The sequence below is a fragment of the Misgurnus anguillicaudatus genome, chromosome 7, assembly GCF_027580225.2.
Source record: "Misgurnus anguillicaudatus chromosome 7, ASM2758022v2, whole genome shotgun sequence".
Taxonomy (NCBI): domain Eukaryota; kingdom Metazoa; phylum Chordata; class Actinopteri; order Cypriniformes; family Cobitidae; genus Misgurnus; species Misgurnus anguillicaudatus.
Window position 1 is genome coordinate 33,936,334 of NC_073343.2, and position 17,852 is coordinate 33,954,185.

At 37.7% G+C, this 17,852-nt stretch overlaps 2 protein-coding genes across 8 annotated transcripts in view; one reads left to right on the plus strand and one right to left on the minus strand.

Moving 5' to 3' along the window:
- ralgapa2 (Ral GTPase activating protein catalytic subunit alpha 2) overlaps window positions 1-17,852 on the plus strand; it is a 162,621-nt gene that overhangs the window by 136,924 nt on the left and 7,845 nt on the right. For 2 of the 7 annotated variants that reach the window (XM_073869771.1, XM_073869775.1), the window contains one exon: window positions 10,171-12,169. The exons of 1 other annotated variant lie outside the window; for it this stretch is intronic. In XM_073869771.1, coding sequence (XP_073725872.1) covers window positions 10,171-10,328 — 158 coding nt within the window. In that variant the 3' untranslated portion in view covers window positions 10,329-12,169. Of the gene's footprint in view, window positions 1-3,442; window positions 3,534-6,857; window positions 6,895-10,170; window positions 12,170-17,852 lie in introns of those variants that run through there. 4 more of the 7 variants (XM_073869772.1, XM_073869777.1, XM_073869776.1 and 1 more) reach the window with 4 other exon arrangements.
- insm1b (insulinoma-associated 1b) lies at window positions 15,030-17,180 on the minus strand. The gene has a single exon (XM_055173121.2). It carries the CDS (start codon window positions 17,095-17,097, stop codon window positions 15,733-15,735), a length of 1,365 nt encoding a protein of 454 aa, XP_055029096.2. The 5' UTR covers window positions 17,098-17,180; the 3' UTR covers window positions 15,030-15,732.

Here is a 17,852-nt window from a genome sequence, read left to right on the forward strand (position 1 = left end):
TGTAATGTTACGGGGTCCAGCAATAGTCCACGACCTTCAAGTCTAAAAAAAATGCACTGCCTTACAGGTTTATGAATTACAGCACTGAAAGGAGAATTGATGTGGGCTGGGTTTCCTCTTAATGTTACAAATCACGTTCGGAAAGGAATCGTTTTGTAATCATTGACTCGCCCTCGTGTTATTCGAAACCTCTGACTATTTCATCTGCTCGACACAAAAGGACAAATTTAATGAATATCTGGTTGGGTGAATTTAATACAATGGCAGTACATTATGACTCATTTTAATGCTTATTATATCGGTTAGATTCAATTATGAATTTTGATTGGTTTAAATGAATGACCAAATACAGTCTGACATCGCTGCCATTCAGACATTCAGGGTCAGTTGACTGAAATGTTTTCCTAAAAACCTTTTGATCGAATTGGAATATGTCTGGAATATGTGTGCTACTATTAATATTTATATTTTTTGATAGCTAAACAAAACCTTAAAAAACTTTTTGAAATAGATTGTTTTAACCCATTGCTGGGTCAAATGTAAGCCTTTTCTGTGTTATTTGGTTTGTGCCTTTTGGACTAAACGCTGGTTTAAAAATAATTATTTTTAACCCATAGTCGGGGCAAAAATGGCCAAACCCAACTGTTGGATTATAAAATAATCTTAAAGGGGCCATGGCACAAGACTTTTTTAAGATGTCAAATAAATCTTTGGTGTCCCCAGAGCACATATGTGAAGTTTTAGCTCAAAATACCATATAAATAATTTATTATAACATTTTTAAAATTGCCACTTTGTAGGTGTGTGCAAAAATGTGCCGTTTTGGGAGGGTTCTTTAAAATGCAAATGAGCTGATGAAATTCAAACATTGATCACAATGATGGTGGTTTGTTGCAATTAAAACTCAACTGTGCTTTTTTCTGCACTAAATGGCAGTGCTGTGATTGGATAGTGCAGATTAAGGGGTGGTATTATTATAATAAGAGCTCCTTATGACATCATAAGGAGAGACAAATTTCAACGACCTATTTTTTCATGTGCTTGTAGAGAACGGTTTACCAAAACTAAGTTACTGGGTTGATCTTTTTCACGTTGTCTAGGTTGATAGAAACACTGGGGACCCAATCATTGCACTTAAACAGGGAAAAAGTCAGATTTTCATGCCATGGCCCCTTTAACTGGGATCTTTTAGCCCAAATTGCTGGGTTGTTTTAACCCATTGTTGGGTCAAATATAAACATTTTCTGGGTTAATTTAAACCAATGGCTTGGTTCATCTCTTTTTGACTCAACATTGTGTTAAAAATAACCCAGCATTTTTATAGTTTATGTCTTCCCTATACTAAATTGTTACCCAATGATGATTATACGATTAAGTGCACATGTAATTAGGACATTTTGGAAGCCCATCCTAATTGTGCTTTCACTCCAGACGCGAATGAAGCGAATAAATTGCTTTATTCGTGCGTAGTTGAACATTTTGAGTTCATTTGCTTAATTCGTAAAATTCGCATGTGTGAAATTCAGATGCAAATACGCTCAATTTGCCAGCTTTAGCTAGTTTGTAGTCTCAATCTGTTAAGAGCGTTTTTAACAATTTACCAGATTGTCTGACCTCTACACTCACTTTCTTCCAAACAAGATCCTTTTTTTTTTCCTGTTTCTATAAAAGTACGAAGATGCGTCGTACAGCTCCAAGTGTCCACATACAGTGACGATGATTTTGTCCTCCATTTCTGCCTCTGCTTGCTACGTCGCAATCACGTTACTACTAGAGCAAGTTCCTGATTGTTTAACGCGGCACGAATATCTGCCAAAGTTCAGATTTTTTTTACTTTTCAACTGATTTTTCGCGCATCAAACGCCCAAAACGCAATTAACAAATCGCGGCGCAGGATGGCTGTGGCATCTTTGCATTGACTTAACATGAAAATCACTCGCGCTGAACGCTTCATTTGCGTCTGGTGTGAACGCATCATTAGAAAGACTTATTCATAACTATGAATACCATTAGGTCACACAGGGATTTTTACAGATGTCATGTGCTCAAAATTATGCTCAAAATTGGCTAAAAACTGCTTTAATTGGGTTAGTTTTAATTGGGTAAGAAACTTGTGTGTAAGCGATGTCGAACTGAAAATAACTGCAAATCCATTGGTCTGAGGTATATGAGCCCTGGACAAGCATCTCAATTTTAAATCTCTTTATCGATCTTTTATTTTATTTTCGATCTTTTGGTTGAACATGCAGAGCATTTGGTAAAGCCTATTTATTTTCTTGGTTTCTCAAAATGCATCAATGATTGTGGTTGATGCACTACACAGTACACATTCCTTGGGATAATTTAGCCAAATGATTGAGACTGAGCTCTGACCATTTTGATTTCTATACCGACGCCCATTTTATTTCCTGGAGGGGCGTTGAAAATCACTATGGTGACCTCTTGTCACAAAGCTGCATAGGAAACAGCTCACAGACACACCCACTGCAGTTTACACCGAGAGAGAGAGGGGGGGGGTTGACCCCATTAAACACATCAAACTCCATCGCTTTTACATTTCTTGTTGTCCCACCATCAAACACATCAATTTTGCCAATTACTCAGATCATTTTGTTTTCTCTCATTTCAATTGCTCTCTCATGTTCACACTTTATCGTCCTTAACCTGGTGTCTCTTCTCACGTTTTCTTCATTTTGTGTTCTTTCTTTTTGTGTTGCCAAAACCAAAAGACAAAATTAAATATATTAGTATTTATTTATATGTGTAATATTTCATTAATATTTTAAAAACAATCATTCTAGTTCTGGGCATTACTGACAGGACGAACACAGAATCGTGTAATGTGTAAATTGAATCTTGACGAAAAAGCGTTCGTGAAATGCGTAAATAAATAATAAATGTCTGATCTAAAAAAATTTGAAAAGCACATATGAATTTGCATCCTTTAACATCACTGATTTTAGATGTGATGTGATGGGTACGTGCTCAATTCACTGAAATAACTCTTGCTCGTAACATCTCCTTAATGCTTAGACTAAAAGACTTTACTTTATATACATGCACTTGCTTTAAAACAATAAAAAGACAAAATAAATGAAAATGTACATTCTAATATTTATAAATTCATATTTTATGTCTTGATTATATTCATAATTTACACAAATTCATTATCTTATTATTGCCTAAAATAGTTGTATTGTTAAAAATGCACCCGGCTTACACGATTTTGGAAAAATATACATACAGTATGTAAAACTAAGACATGATCTACTGTAATCCTTCCTTTTAGATGAATATGTTAACTATTAAAAGAAGACACTTCATTCTTAGCACATGTAAGGCACTGCTGGTTGTCAAACTGCATCCAGTAGGATTTTAGCTGTTCTGTTGGTCCCAGTCTGTAACGCTGGTCCATGTTTCACCACCATCTCACCCATGACAGCAGGCAGGCGTTGGCCAGGGATGGTTTGGGACGTGGAGTACCACTGGGCCAAGCTGGACTGTAAGACCTTTCTGCCTGCTTCTTCCATTAGGCATGTGGCCCTACACATCTGTTACCAAACACCACTCTTCCTCCTCCTCTTCCTCCTTTCTGTCGTTTCCTCTCATTTTTATACCCCCTGCATGTCCCTCTGTTTCTAAAAGTGATTTGAGCACATGCTCCATCGTTCTTTCTCCAGTACATGTTGATGTATGCGTGGTGGTCATGTGAGCTAAACTCTGGGGTATTTTCAACCCAGCATTGGGTCAAAAAGGGACAAAACTAACTACTGGGTTAAATTCATTGGTGGACGAATTACACAAATCGTGTACTTGAGTAAAAGTAAAGATACCCAGGGTAAAATATTACTCAAGTGAAAGTAGAAGTACTTGCTTAAAATTTTTACTTGAGTAAAAGTACAAAAGTATCTGCCTCAAAATGTACTTAAGTACAAAAGTACTGTGATTTATTATGCCCCGTATCATTTTTGTCACAAAACTCAAATTATGTGAAATAACTCTCTTGGCTAACCAATCAATTAATAGAAGGACATTAATAAATCAGACACTGATGTCTATTAAAATTATCATAAGCCTAAAACCTTAAAAACAAAATATTTCCTTTAGCATCAAATGAAATAACAGGATTTAAGAGCAGTAATTCTCATTTCAAGATTTATTTGTTAAATAATTTAACAGTTTAAGTGTAATAAAAACTTGACTTAAGCACAGGTTCACAGAAGTTTTCAAAACATTAAATACATAACGTTATCTAGAAATCAGTCTCCCTTTCTTTGACAAATAAAACAAGCCTTACAGAATATAATTTCAGAAACGTTTCATGTGGTTTAGCATGTCATATGTATATTGTAATACATAATTAAATGTATTTATATATTTTGGAAGCAAAACTATTATATGAAAATATTAATAACAATCTCAGTTAATAGGGAGCACTCCAATCCACCTGCCTGTTTAAGCATCATACACTGCATGGCTAGTCAAAATGTCATTTATATTTTACAACAGTGTTGGTAGTGATTAATTGTCATTTCAAAATAACAGAGCACTGAGCTTCAAATACAATGAACTTAAGTGAAACAGCTAACTATACGGCTAAAAATAGCTTCAGCCTGCATAGCTTAAAGTTCATTCATGATAACGTCGTATATATTTTAGCAACACAATTAACAGTTTTCTGCAAGCTACTGTTAAGATTGCTCATTTAAAAATATAACCAGAATAAAAATGGCTTACATCTACGCGTTTCCTTAGATTTGAAAGAGTATTCTTTTAAAACGAAATAGCACAGTTTCAAGGCAGGCAGAGAAGACACGAAGGACTCGTTCTTTTATTCAAGGACTTAAAAAAACGCGCGTAAATAAGGCCATTGTTGTTGTTATCTCCTCCGTTGTTTTTGAATGCAGTTTCATTCTCCGAACGATGCATTGGCTGGCTGCTGCACTCGCGTGACTTGCGTAGCTTACATGAAACAGCGCGGCAACCAAAAAAAAACTAAGCGCATGCTGTACCCTGATTGGTGGTTTGACGCATCACGTGTGCATCTTAGTTTTTTTGTGCAGCTTGCTTTAGTTTCCCCAGTTACGTTTTTTATCCACTGATAAATAAAAAGGAACGACCGATTTTTTAAAATGTAGTGGAGTAAAAAGTAAGATATTTGACTTTAAAATGTAGTAAAGTAAAAGTAAAAGTCTCCCAAAATAAAAGTACTTGAGTAAAGTACAGATACGCGAAAAAACTACTTAAGTACAGTAACGAATTACATTTACTTCGTTACTGTCCACCACTGGTTAAATTAACCTAGAAAATTGTATATTTGAATAATGGGTTTAAACAACCCAGCAGTTTTGGCTGAAACAACCAAGAATAGGTTAAATTACCACCCAGCGGATACAGTTCGTCCCTTTTGGGGTTTAAAATAACTCAGCATTTTTATACTGTACAGTCAATTTACACAGATTTCAGGATCTAGGTCAAAACTAAACTCTATTGCTTTACTGTCTACATAGACAGCTACCTTATAATGATAAATTTTCACTCTAAAAGGAAACATTTTATTAATGGTCACTTACATGTAATGTACAAATAACCTATACTTACAAAAAACAATCATTTTTCTAAACATAATTTTTGTTTAATTCTTACTGATAAACAACCGGGCAGAAAACAACCAAAAATGACCCGTGATATCCACCTTATTTTTGACGTAAATCTTTGAGCTCTTTTGTGTAAGGACTGGTAAGCCACTAAAGCTGATGGTAGTCGTATTGCGAGGGACATAAGCATGCCGTTTTGACTGACTTGTTAACGTTATACTGTAAAAAAAAATCTGTATAAATTACAGTATTACTGGCAACTAGCTGCCAGTAACTTACTGTAAATTTTACATTTATGTTATTTACTGGCAACGGTTTGTTCGGGGTTGGATGAAAATTAGACATTTTCAGTCTTTACCTTCTGCAGTGAGTTGCTGGCAACCAGCTGCATAATTACAGCAGATTTTTTACAGTGAACTGTAAAAAATGTTTGTAGAAATGACAGTATTACTAGCAGCTGTTTGCCAGTAACTTACTGTAAATTAAAGGAGAACAGTTGTGACATTAACATTAACATTCGCCTGAAAAGGTTAAAAATATGAATTCTTGGTGTATTCCAACAACACAACATGATTGAATATTTCTTCATCATCAGGCCACTACTTCATTTCATCCTCCCACTTTGGAGGCAGGTGTGGTAAATATTTACCATAACTGTCTTAATCAAGATTTGTGTGCGCTCCCACAACATTTTTTCTACCGGCTGGCTCTTGAAGTGGAAGTCTCGCACTAAAAGGGAAATACGTAATTTTCGCAGTGGATAATAAGGTGGATAAATATTATGCTGATGCAACCAAAAATAACATCACATAGAGTCTCTCTCTCTCTCTCTCTTTTTTCTCTGGTGTCAATGAATAAAATTTGAGTTACATAACACAAATTTAATACACAAATTGTTCAAAGCTGATCAAAAGCACCCTGTTCAATCTGGTTTTGGCTTTACATGTTTTACATCCCAAACCTTTTGTGTCCTGTTCACCGTGTTCAGTATTCTTTCATTTTTAGACCGCACAAAGAACAGAAGTGGGACAGTGAGTTGTGTATCCACCTTCTGCTCATCATTACTCACTTTCTATGTTTTATATGTGTGTGTTTTTTAACATTGGTTCACATTGTCCCTCCCTCACCCATCAGAAGTGATAACTAACACGTACATTTTCACCAGCGTTATCTCTCTCTCTCTCTTTATGTCTCTTTAACCCCCCCCCCAATAATTACACTGCTTACAAGTTCCTCTATTGTCTTCTCTCCCCCCTATAGATTAAATGTGTTACAGGTGTCAATACAGTAATTGAAGGTAAGAGTCTGGGGCCGAACAGAAGCCCATCCTCTCCTCCCCCGGCTCGTCTACTCATCTTTCCCCTCTTTATTTTCACTAATGATCTGCGTCTGCTCGAGCTTTTAAAGGAAGAGAGGCAGAGCTGCGCTGGGGCTGGCTGATCTGAGCACGCTCTGATTATGGACACGCGAACGCTGCCGAAGTACTGGCAACACGGCATGAATGAGTCTCCATACTGCATGTCTCTGCTTTATTCTCTCTTTTTTCCCCTCTTTTCTCCTGTTGCTTTGTCTTTTGGCGTGTGTCTGTTTGCCTGAGGCCACATCTGACACTAACACCTGCCCTACTGGAAAATGTCTTTGTCACTTACGCTTTTGTTTGGATTGCTGCAGGGAACCAATGGGAATGAGGTTACCTTATGTAATACTTACTTTATAGGGATATCTGTATAGGGGCCAAACATACAGAATATAGGCTTGGTTATAAAAAATATTTTTTTTATAAATAAAAGTTTGGAAATGTTACTGTAAAGTTAGATACTGTATGTGAATACGTACGGTACCAGTCAAACGTTTGGACACATTCATGTTTCTCGTAATGTTTAAAATCTTTTGAATTGTTCTTAAATGCTTAAAATTGTTAAGAAGTTTTGTAAACAAATGTTGGTTTTGTCTAGAAACATTTTCTTTTTTTAAATGGATAAGTTAGACCACATAGTAAAAGAAAATCAGCCCATCTTGTGAATAATTTCAAAATTGGATTAGTAAGTACCAAACTGATCTCACGGGAGTTCATACGTATTTTATAAGTTGGCAAATTTGCATGAGTTTGTACAAAATTAATTGTACAAAAACATACGATTTTTAGAAAAAAAACAACAATACCTCCTGACCCCGCCCCTAAAACACACCTCAGGGGCGAAGGCGAATACTGTATGTATAAATTGCACTGAGACAGCAAATGTGTACATAATTTACAAGTTTGGCAAATTTGCATGAATTCGTACAAAGTGAATCGTACAAAAACTTTCAATTTTAAGAAAAAAACAACAATAACTCCTAACCTAGCCCCTAAAACACACCTCAGGGGCGAAAGGGAATCGTACAAAAATTTACTAAATTTGTCATACAAATTTATACAAACTCGTATAATACTGTACGTACGAATTGCACTGAGATAGCGTCGAAAATTCTTACATATTTTACAAGTTCGCAAATTTGCATGAATTCGTACAAAGTGAATCGTACAAAAACTTTCAATTGTAAGAAAAAAACAACAACTCCTAACCCTGCCCCTAAAACACACCTCAGGGGCGAAAGCGAATCGTACAAAAATGTACTAAATTTGTCATACAAATTTATACAAACTCGTATAATACTGTACGTATGAATTGCACTGAGATAGCGTTGGAAATTCGTACATATTTTACAAGTTGGCAAATTTGCATGAATTTATACATAGTGAATTGTACAAAAACGTACGATTTTTAGAAAAAACAACAGTAACTCCTAACCCCACCCCCTAAAACACACCTCAGGGGCGAAGCAAATCGTACAAAATTGTACGAAACTTGACGTAAAAATGTATACAAACTCGTATAATACTGTACGTATGAATTGCACTGAGATAGCGTTGGAAATGTGTACATATTTTACAAGTTGGCAAATTTGCATGGATTCATACAAAATGAATCGTCCAAAAACGTAAAAATAATTAAAAAACAACAATAATAATTCCCCACTCCTAACGCTGCCCCTAAAACATACATCAGGGGCCAACGCAAATTGTACAAAAATGTACAAAGTTTGTCATACAAATTTATACAAACTCGTATAATACTGTACGTATGAATGGCACTGAGATAGCGTTGGAAATTCGTACATATTTTACAAGTTGGCATATTTTCATGAATTCCTCTGAGTGAAAGAATCTCAATTTGTACGATTTGTTTTACATTATTTATCCTCTACGTGACATCCATTTTTGTTTTTATGACTTCACAAATTTTGGTCACACTTTATTTTTTGGTATTTTGTTACAGTGTAATTATACATTTAAGTACTAAGTAATAATAATTAACAACATGTACTTACTATAGGGTTAGGATTAGGATTAGGGTTTGGTTTAGGGTTAGTTGCATGCAATTATGCATAATTAACTGTTATTACAATAATAATTACATGTAGCGTAACAAAGACACTTTAAAATAAAGTGTTACCCAAATTTTTTGTATAAAAATTCTATAAAGAAAATTCATTTCGAATTAAAATGTGTTTTTTATATTGACTGGTTTCCAACTTTAATAATCATAATTTATGAATAATAAAAGTAATATTGTAATATAAACAATAAGAAACTATAATTATTTTGTGTTTGGCCCCTATAACGATCATGTTAATCATATTCACACTTTCTTTTTTTTTCCAACACAATGTACTCCACAAGGCACTTCATGAAAAGCAGGGTTGTCTATAAAGAAATCAAATCTTGGTGCTTGCATGATTGGTTTGATTCACACATCACTCCACCAAACCTGAGCTAGTTTCATCTGATGATCATGACAATGTGACAAGCACTCACGACCCTTGATTTCTGTGCTCCCGTGTGGAAACGTGAGACCCTCAATCATTACTTTGATCAATAAATGATAGAAATCCCCCGGCCTGTGCATAACTCCATTAGAGAGAAGGAACTCATGGGTAAGTGTGGATCTTCTCTGCTGGCATCTTCAGATAACAGTGATGGTCTCTGTGGACGCGTGGAACGGACACCACCCCACACTCGTTTACACCTCCCATATTCCTTTCACATGCTCAGACTCCTCCTCCTCTTTCAAAGAAGCCCTGGAGTGGAGGTCCTCCAATGAGCGCATGTTCCCCACACCATCTGCTCTCAGAAACTTGAGATGCCCGTAAAAAAAAGAAAACGGTCGAAAAGAAAGAAAGAAAATAGCCAAGCAGATGCCATCTTGACAAAGCAGGAAGCTTGTTTAATTTAGATGCTTTCTGAAGTACCTCAGTCTCAGATTGGCAGTAGGATTCATATTTATTTTTTTCAGGAACTGCTCTTCCAACATTCACAGTGGAATATAATAATGGTTCATTTCAAGTTCTGTCACCCAGTTATACTCCAAGCGTGATTGATATTTCCCTAGCATCTTTTTTATACTTCATCACCCATCATATCCGCCCCAGTAATGGCATGCTATTAGTTTTAAAGCAAGCATGTTGATATCATCTTGGCTTATTCTTCACCCCGCGTGTAATATCGGCCCTCTCGCTTCTCATTTCCCAGGTTCCCTCAGTTACAGCACAAGCGCTGACCTCAGTGTTACTGTGACAACCAACGACTCCAGCGACCAGGTCTCGCCCACCATGCCGCGCGCCTCGAAAAACCGGGTGTCAGGAAAGATCCGCCGTTCAGCCAGCGCCATCAGCAAGTCCTCCAACTGAACGCTTCCGTCAGACTGCAATTTCTTTAGACAACATGTGTGGATGAATGTATTTATTAACTGTAGTTTGTTTTGCTTTTTTGCATTAGTTTAAGTAGCAATGAAAGATGCAATAATGCATTACTTCACCGGTCACGTCGAAAGACCTAAACTTCACCAAATATGAAAAATCGCTGTATTTGCTTAATACTATAAATATTAAAAAAAGTCATCATGACACATAAATTAATCTTTTTATGAAACTCAAGGCTAGTTTTCCTTTAGCCTTTTAAATCGTGACAAACTTTTTTAAACATTTCTTGGTTTGGTGTACTGCGTAGAATCAACTAAATGTCTTAATGTGAAACACTGAAAACTGGACCAATGATACAGAGTGCACTGAATATCCATACCAGCACTGAGATGTTTGTTCATACTGACCGTCAGTCATCACGCCTCTGTTTTCATACGCTCAGTAGTCTTACACATTTGACCATGAGAGAAAGATATTAATGTGTAAAACTGAGCGGACAATTAGTGACATCTTTCAAAGTAGGATGCAATGGATTGTTTATTATTATTATTATTATTATTTACTGATTGTTTTCTGGGCTTGACTTATGCAACATGCTGAATTGGACATTTCATGTCTGTGAATCTGTAAATCGAATGCTCATCACGTAAATCTACTCTGACATTCCGATGTTTTTCTACGACGTGTTTTTGCACTCGGTCAGTGGCGTAGATGGACGTTTGTGCTCTTCTTTCTTCTGTGTTTGAATGTACATTGCTTTAATTTCAATGAATAATATATTTGTCTCATGTACATACAGGAAAAATGTTTTCCGTGATAATATACCTGACTAAATTGAAAAGCCTCAGGTGAGCCTGAACGCAATGCACTGGGTGTGAATGTGTGTGTGTGTGTGTGTTTATGAAAGGAGCGTATAACAGTGCCTGTGTAATACCTGTCCATATGGAAGGAGTTTGCTTTGTTTTTTCTTTGTCTTTTCCACAACTTTAATTGATCCCACACTTGCCGGATGAAGAGCGGCATCTTCTCCCTACAAGAGAAAGAGTTGTGTTGTTTATTGTGAAGTAAATTGAATGAGATTGTGGGTGTTTGGTGAGAGGCGCTTCTGTTGATGAGATGCTGGATGGGGTGCTTTTCCACCTGCCTCTCCGAGTGCCCTTTACCGTACCAGCAGCATGCCAGCGCTTCTTTCTCCGGCTCCCCCCGCGGCAGCCTGGCGCTTGCCAACGCCCTGCCGCCCATCTCTCTGTTACCGTAGAGACCCAGCCTGGTTGCCATGGATGCCAGGTGTTACACACGCTTCAAGCTCCTCCCGAGCTGAACTTCTTTGCCTTACCTGTACACATTTCTCTCTGTTGTTCTGGTTTGGTCTTGCTTTGTCATGCTTGTTTGTTTGTTGTCTCACAAAAGCTAAGGAACATATGATCTCTGATTGAAAAATGTTGGCGAATGTATGCAAATCGGCAGCCGAATCCGAGTCACAACTCACTTTGTCTCGGCCGGGAAGATGGCTGCCGTCTGCTGTGGTTTCAGCATTTTGACGTAGCGCTCGCCAGCGACCTAGTTTGATTTTAATGACATGTTCTTAGTAGACTTTGTCTCTGTATATCGTGTTGGTTTTTTTTCTGTATGCTCTAAATTCTGAAGGATTTAAATATATTAATGCCTGTAATATAATCTTTGTAAAAGACCTCGAGGAAGCTTGAAGATTTCATTCTGACTTGTTAACATATCAGACTGTTTTTAATAGAAAACGTAATCACTTTATCTTTACTAGAAATGTGAAGAAATTGAAACATTTCATTAAATTGATTTGAAATTCATGTTTACATGCATTTGTTTGTGTGTTTCTTTGGTTGTTTCACAAATATGGGTCCTAAACTTGGTTGATATGTCTAGCGGTGTTTTTTATGGTGGTAATTCTAGAATTATCATGCATGCAATTGGGTCAGTGACAAAAAAATGGTTTGGCAAGATAAAAACTTGTTTTAAAAGCATGCAGCAGGTATATTTTAATGCACATAGAGTATTTATGTTGATTTTATTACATTTGCACCATTTTTATGAAAGTTAAGACTGAATGGACCTGAAAATGTCAAAAGGTGTAACCGCCAGTTGTGCCAAAGAATGAGAAATATTAAATATTTTATCCATCTTGATGGCATGTAAGCGTAATCATCAAAAATATATATTTTTAAAATATCACATAAAAATACATTTTATTAGTTATTACTATGTGTAATTTTTTTATGCGTTTTTGTAATATTTGTCCGGACATATGCTGAAAACAGCTCTGCACTGCTGTAATTATGCAGCTGGTTGCCAGTAACTTACTGTAGAAGATTAAGACTGAAAATGTTTCATGTTCATTAAACTTTGAACAAACTGTTGCCAGTAAATAACATAAATGTAAAATCTACAGTAAGTTACTGGCAGCTAGTTGCCAGTAATACCCATTAATACTGTAATTTCTACAGAAATTTTTTACAGTGTGCTTTCTAAATAACCTTTGACAAATTATGTAAAAATGTATGTAAAAAAATCATATTACACTTAACTAGATTATATTTTTTCCACATTTGTTAATGAATATATTTATATTTTCATTTAAAAAAAATACTAGTTACACCAATTGACACAGACCGGTTACACCACATTGACATTTTTCCAATATCCCCTAAATATTCTTTCAAAATGAAATAAAACCAGAAAAAAGAGAATGTGTGCAAGTAATCTGCAAAAATTTAGATTTTGAAATTTTAACCCTTTTGCATTAAATGAACCATATGGAACCAAAATAATTATTTGACCCAATTATTATGATCTTACAATTTTAAAAACTGCATGTAAAAATGTAATTGTGGCTAAAATGATGATCTAAATGATGCATTTTTCTAACCTTAACTTTTTATGTCTTCATGGTTTTGACAATAATCCTTTTTTGCTATTGGTTATCTCAGCATCAACAAATGTATAAAGCATGCAACAGGTTTGCATATAAACATACTCTATTTAAAAAAAACACTTTTATCATTAATAACCCTTTAAAGTGACAGAGAGAACAAGCATTGATTTAGACAAACACATCTGACATCTCACATTCCTGTCTATGACCTGGACAAACAGGTTGATAATCTGTTCAATACATCATGTATGTTTTCATATGTGTCTAAAATCATCATTGCTTTGTGCTCTTGTGAGAGAATGCGTGGACATATTGTGTGTGTGTGTGTGTGTGTGTGTGTGTGTGTGTGTGTGTGTGTGTGTGTGTGTGTGTGTGAATGGGTGGATGTGAAGCTCAGGGTTAGAGGTTCTTCTGTCTCCGAGGGAATATTGAGGGTAACCTGAACCTCCTCCCATCTGTCTCCCCTGCTGCTCCACGAGCAGAGAAGCGTCTCCTCCCGACCGTCTCACCGAGAATACAGGTGTACAAACTCCAACACCTTCAGCTCATGCAGGTGTCCTCCATCACACTTACATGTAATTATACTGCGTGTGTGTGTGTGTGTGTGTGTGTGTGTGTGTGTGTGTGTGTGTGTGTGTGTGTGTCGCTGTCTGTGTGTGTAAAACAACATTTTTTGCTATTATGCACATCTCATTTGAAACTGGGCACGTTGTTTTATTTGTTTAAACAATCAGATGCTGATTCTTGAAACATTTTCCCTTGCAGTGATTTATATGTAATGTTTATTGATCATGTTTGTTGTGTTGTGCTTTCATATTATTATTATCCTACACTGTAAAAAAAAGTATGCAGGATGAAGTTACAACTTGGTTTTGTAACCTTCTATTTTAAGTTTTGGCTTCTGAAAAGTTGACATAACTTATAAAATCAAGTTGAAATTGTTTAACTTATTTTTTATCTAAAGTAACATAAAAACATATGTTACGTTGACCAAAATGCTGCATATTTGTACAGTCTACACACATTAACAGATTTTAATGATTTATTTATTGATAGTCTGTTGGTCAGCACTTGTTTTTAGAGATGTGCATTATCAAAAGTCTTAGAGACAATATGAAACATGCCTAAAATCAATAGTGTCTGTGCAGAAATCCTTCACACATGTACAGTTTCTGTGTTTATTATAATAACAGTTTGTGTCACCCTTTGAATGATTTTGGCTGGATTTATGGTGTGCTAACTACATGATTTTATTGATCACGTAAGATGTGCATAGTGATTTCAGAATGACCTGATGGATTTAATCAATACTGATGCGCTTTAAGCAAAGACAGGACCTGAAACAGGGATATATTTTAAATCATGTTTGACAGAAGGAAAAATAAACATTTTATAGTTTCAATACCAATCTAACAGTTGTGTATCTCAGATTTGAATACCTCTACTTTAAGATACGTTTTAATCCACACTTAAGGGTTGTTGCGATCTATAAAATATAAGAGAACATGTATGGATATATAATAAAAGCCAAAGGAGCCACTGGCCCCTGGGGTTTCAGTAAAGGGCCCCTTGAAGTAATAAGGGTTCAGTTATTGTATTTGAAGTCTGAATGAGTGGCCATCTGTTGTTCATATACAGTGACTGAGATCCTGACTTCCTATAGCTACAAATGACCCAATGAAACCATTTGACAAAGTGATGAGTGCTTTCTAAAGTGTGGCTGCACTGATATTTAAAATTTGCACAAAAAAATGAAATGTTATACAAAATAAACATGAGCAAGCTTTCTCGTTTTGAAAATATTTTATTTGAGTAGACAACACGGACGCACATGTAAAGCGCTAGGTAGCAAACATTTAGGAAAATAAGCTGTATATGTAGAAAAGGATTGCATCTATAAGAGCTTTACGTTTCCAGAGAGCGCACAAAAAACTTGAGACCACCCAAGACAAAACGATCTTGACAAAACGATTCGACTGCAGTGTGTGACACAGGAACAAAAATTAATAATTTACACAAAGCCATTGAAAATAAATAAATACATAAATAAATAAAATATTACCAATAAACATATTACAATAATTTTACATCGTGATAGTAAGTTATTATAAGCAATCGTGTGCCGACATTCAAAAACAATCATTACACTCAAGAGTCCTTAAGGCAGTAGTTTGATGTATTTCTCTAAAGGCATTTCTGGCTACTAAAGGGAAACTTTTCCGAGTTTTGAAGAAAGAGATCATTTTCAGTCCTGTAATTCACATGCTAGATTAAAGCTACAGACGTGAAACGCACAGCATGTGAATTCAAGGCAGAGGTACATGAAACGTGTCTTAGGTCTAGAAGCTATCAGTACATTACCACCACGTGTGCAAGGGTTCTAGAAAAATACCTTTAAAAGGACCAAACTAACACTTTTATCTCCGGGGTTCTAGGCGTGAATGTGAGGACAAATCGGGCTTGATTTTGGAGATGCGCGGGTGCGCTTTAGCAGGCGTTGCGCACGGGCATCTGGAGGAGGATGACTTGCCTGTTTTCGGTGGGGTGGCATTTGTTGATGTGTCTGGTAAGACCCGGTGAGCTGAAGAAAGTGGCGGGGCAGAACTTGCAGGGAAACGCCTGAGAGTCGTCGTGCAGGAGGCGCAGGTGCCGCTCCAGACTCGCCCGGTTGGGCAGATTCTCTCCGCAAGCGGGACACATGAGACAGTCCACCGGGCTCAGATTAAGGGGACTCTGGCTTTGGCTGTCCACGATATCGGGGCTCTCCACTCTCTCTGGGTTATGAAAAGCGTCTCCGATCCTTTGATTTTGGAGAGCTTGGTGTCCCAATATGTGCTTTCTCAGGTAAGCTTGGCGTTTAAATCTCTTCCCGCATTGCTGGCAGTCGTACAGCCCGTCTTCGGATCCGGACTCGGACAGACCTGGACTCGGGGTGTCTCGCTCACTGGAGAGATCTTCTGGGAACGGTTTAGCGGGTTGGATGGCTTGTTTGGCGCTTTGGGAACCCGGCGCGTTCTGGACTCGCGGTTTGTGCCATCGCCGGTGGGAGGCCAGGTTTGCCGGACAACTGAAGACCTTGTCGCACTCGGGACACCTGTACTCCACCCTCACTATCCTGGAGCACTTGTGCTGTGCCAGAGAGAACGGATCCGAGTACTCTTCTTTGCAAAGCTGGCATATGAACTCTCCCAGGGGTCTGTTTGTGTTGCTTGAGGCCGCTCGTGGTTTCAGGTCCACAGGTCCCTCTTTGATTTTTAGGCCGAGCACCGGGGACGTCGTCACCTCATCCTCGAAATTCAGTTTGCGTATGGCTTTGGGTTTCTTGGCGTGTTTGTTGCTTTTACGCTCGGCGTCGGATGACGGTCTCTTGGCGCCGGTTCTGACGGACGCGCCGTGCGCGCTGCTCGCCGTTCCGCTCCGGTTACTGTTGCTGGTGCCGATTTTCAAGTCAACGGGAGCGAACAGAAGATGAGGGTCCAGAGTGGTGAGAGAAGCGGGAGTCGGGAACGATTCGGCGGATATCGGTGAACCCAGATTAAAACTTCTCTCGAAATATTTTCGGTCGTGCTCTTTGCTTATAGGCCGGGTGGGGCTGTACAGGGCTTGGTAGACCGTCTCTGGATTGCCGAACTGCACCGGTTTCGCTCTGTGGACCGGCACCGGCGCGTCTGCGCCATCCGAAGGGGATGCTGAGATGATTCTGTCCGGCTTTGAGGCGCTGGGCGCGGGCAATGATGCCACGAAATGCGCGCTGTGATATTCTGGAACCGATCCTGCATCCTCATCCGAGCGAATCCTGTAGGAAACGAGCGCTGCCTTCTTGTTTCTTTTCACCAGGAATCCTTTGGGCATGTCGGCGGATGGATGAGGCGAGGATGACAAGGCACAACGAGACGAACAGTTTATGATCCAGACGCGCCGTTCGCCTCCCTCCCTCTGAGAGATGCTTTTGCTGCTGAATGCATAGCTGTGCACTCTTTTTAAGCGGCAGTGATGTTATTGTTCTCGCCCCTTGTCGCTTCATCCTCATCCAATCAGATACGAGCTCTGATCTCTGTGGAATTGCCCGTGGGAGGGCTGAGAGAGAGAGTCGGACCCGGGGCAACGGAGCAGATGTACCTGGCCTTTATTATAGTAGTCATGCGCGCTGGTCTCTATTCACGGTCTGATGGAGATGTATGGAGAGGAGCGCGTGCCGTGGCTATAGGGAACGGAGGGAAATGTCACTCACTGCCATCATCATCAACAGCAGCATCAGAATTTCAAATGACTGACAACAAAGAAAGTTGTTTTAAAATGCGTATTTTGGATCTGTTATAAGGGAATGCGCCTTAACTAAATCAATGAAAATCCAACATTTTTACACATTGATAAATTTAAAAAAATCTTAAAGAAAAGTTAAGGTGGAAATACAGTGAATTGTTCTTTTTTTGTGTGTGTTTTAATTATTTTAAATTTCCCTGTGCCCTGTGGAAAACACATTGACTATTTAATTTAGTTATAATTTAAATGTAGAATGTATCTATTTAAATTAATTCATTAAAGATTTCAATTGATTCTTTTATGTTATTGTATAAAAATAGTGCTTATATTTGAATATTTTAAAA

Bases quoted from the DNA above. Each gene is read 5' to 3' on its own strand.
- insm1b (XM_055173121.2), bottom strand. From the start codon at position 17,097: ATGCCCAAAGGATTCCTGGTGAAAAGAAACAAGAAGGCAGCGCTCGTT.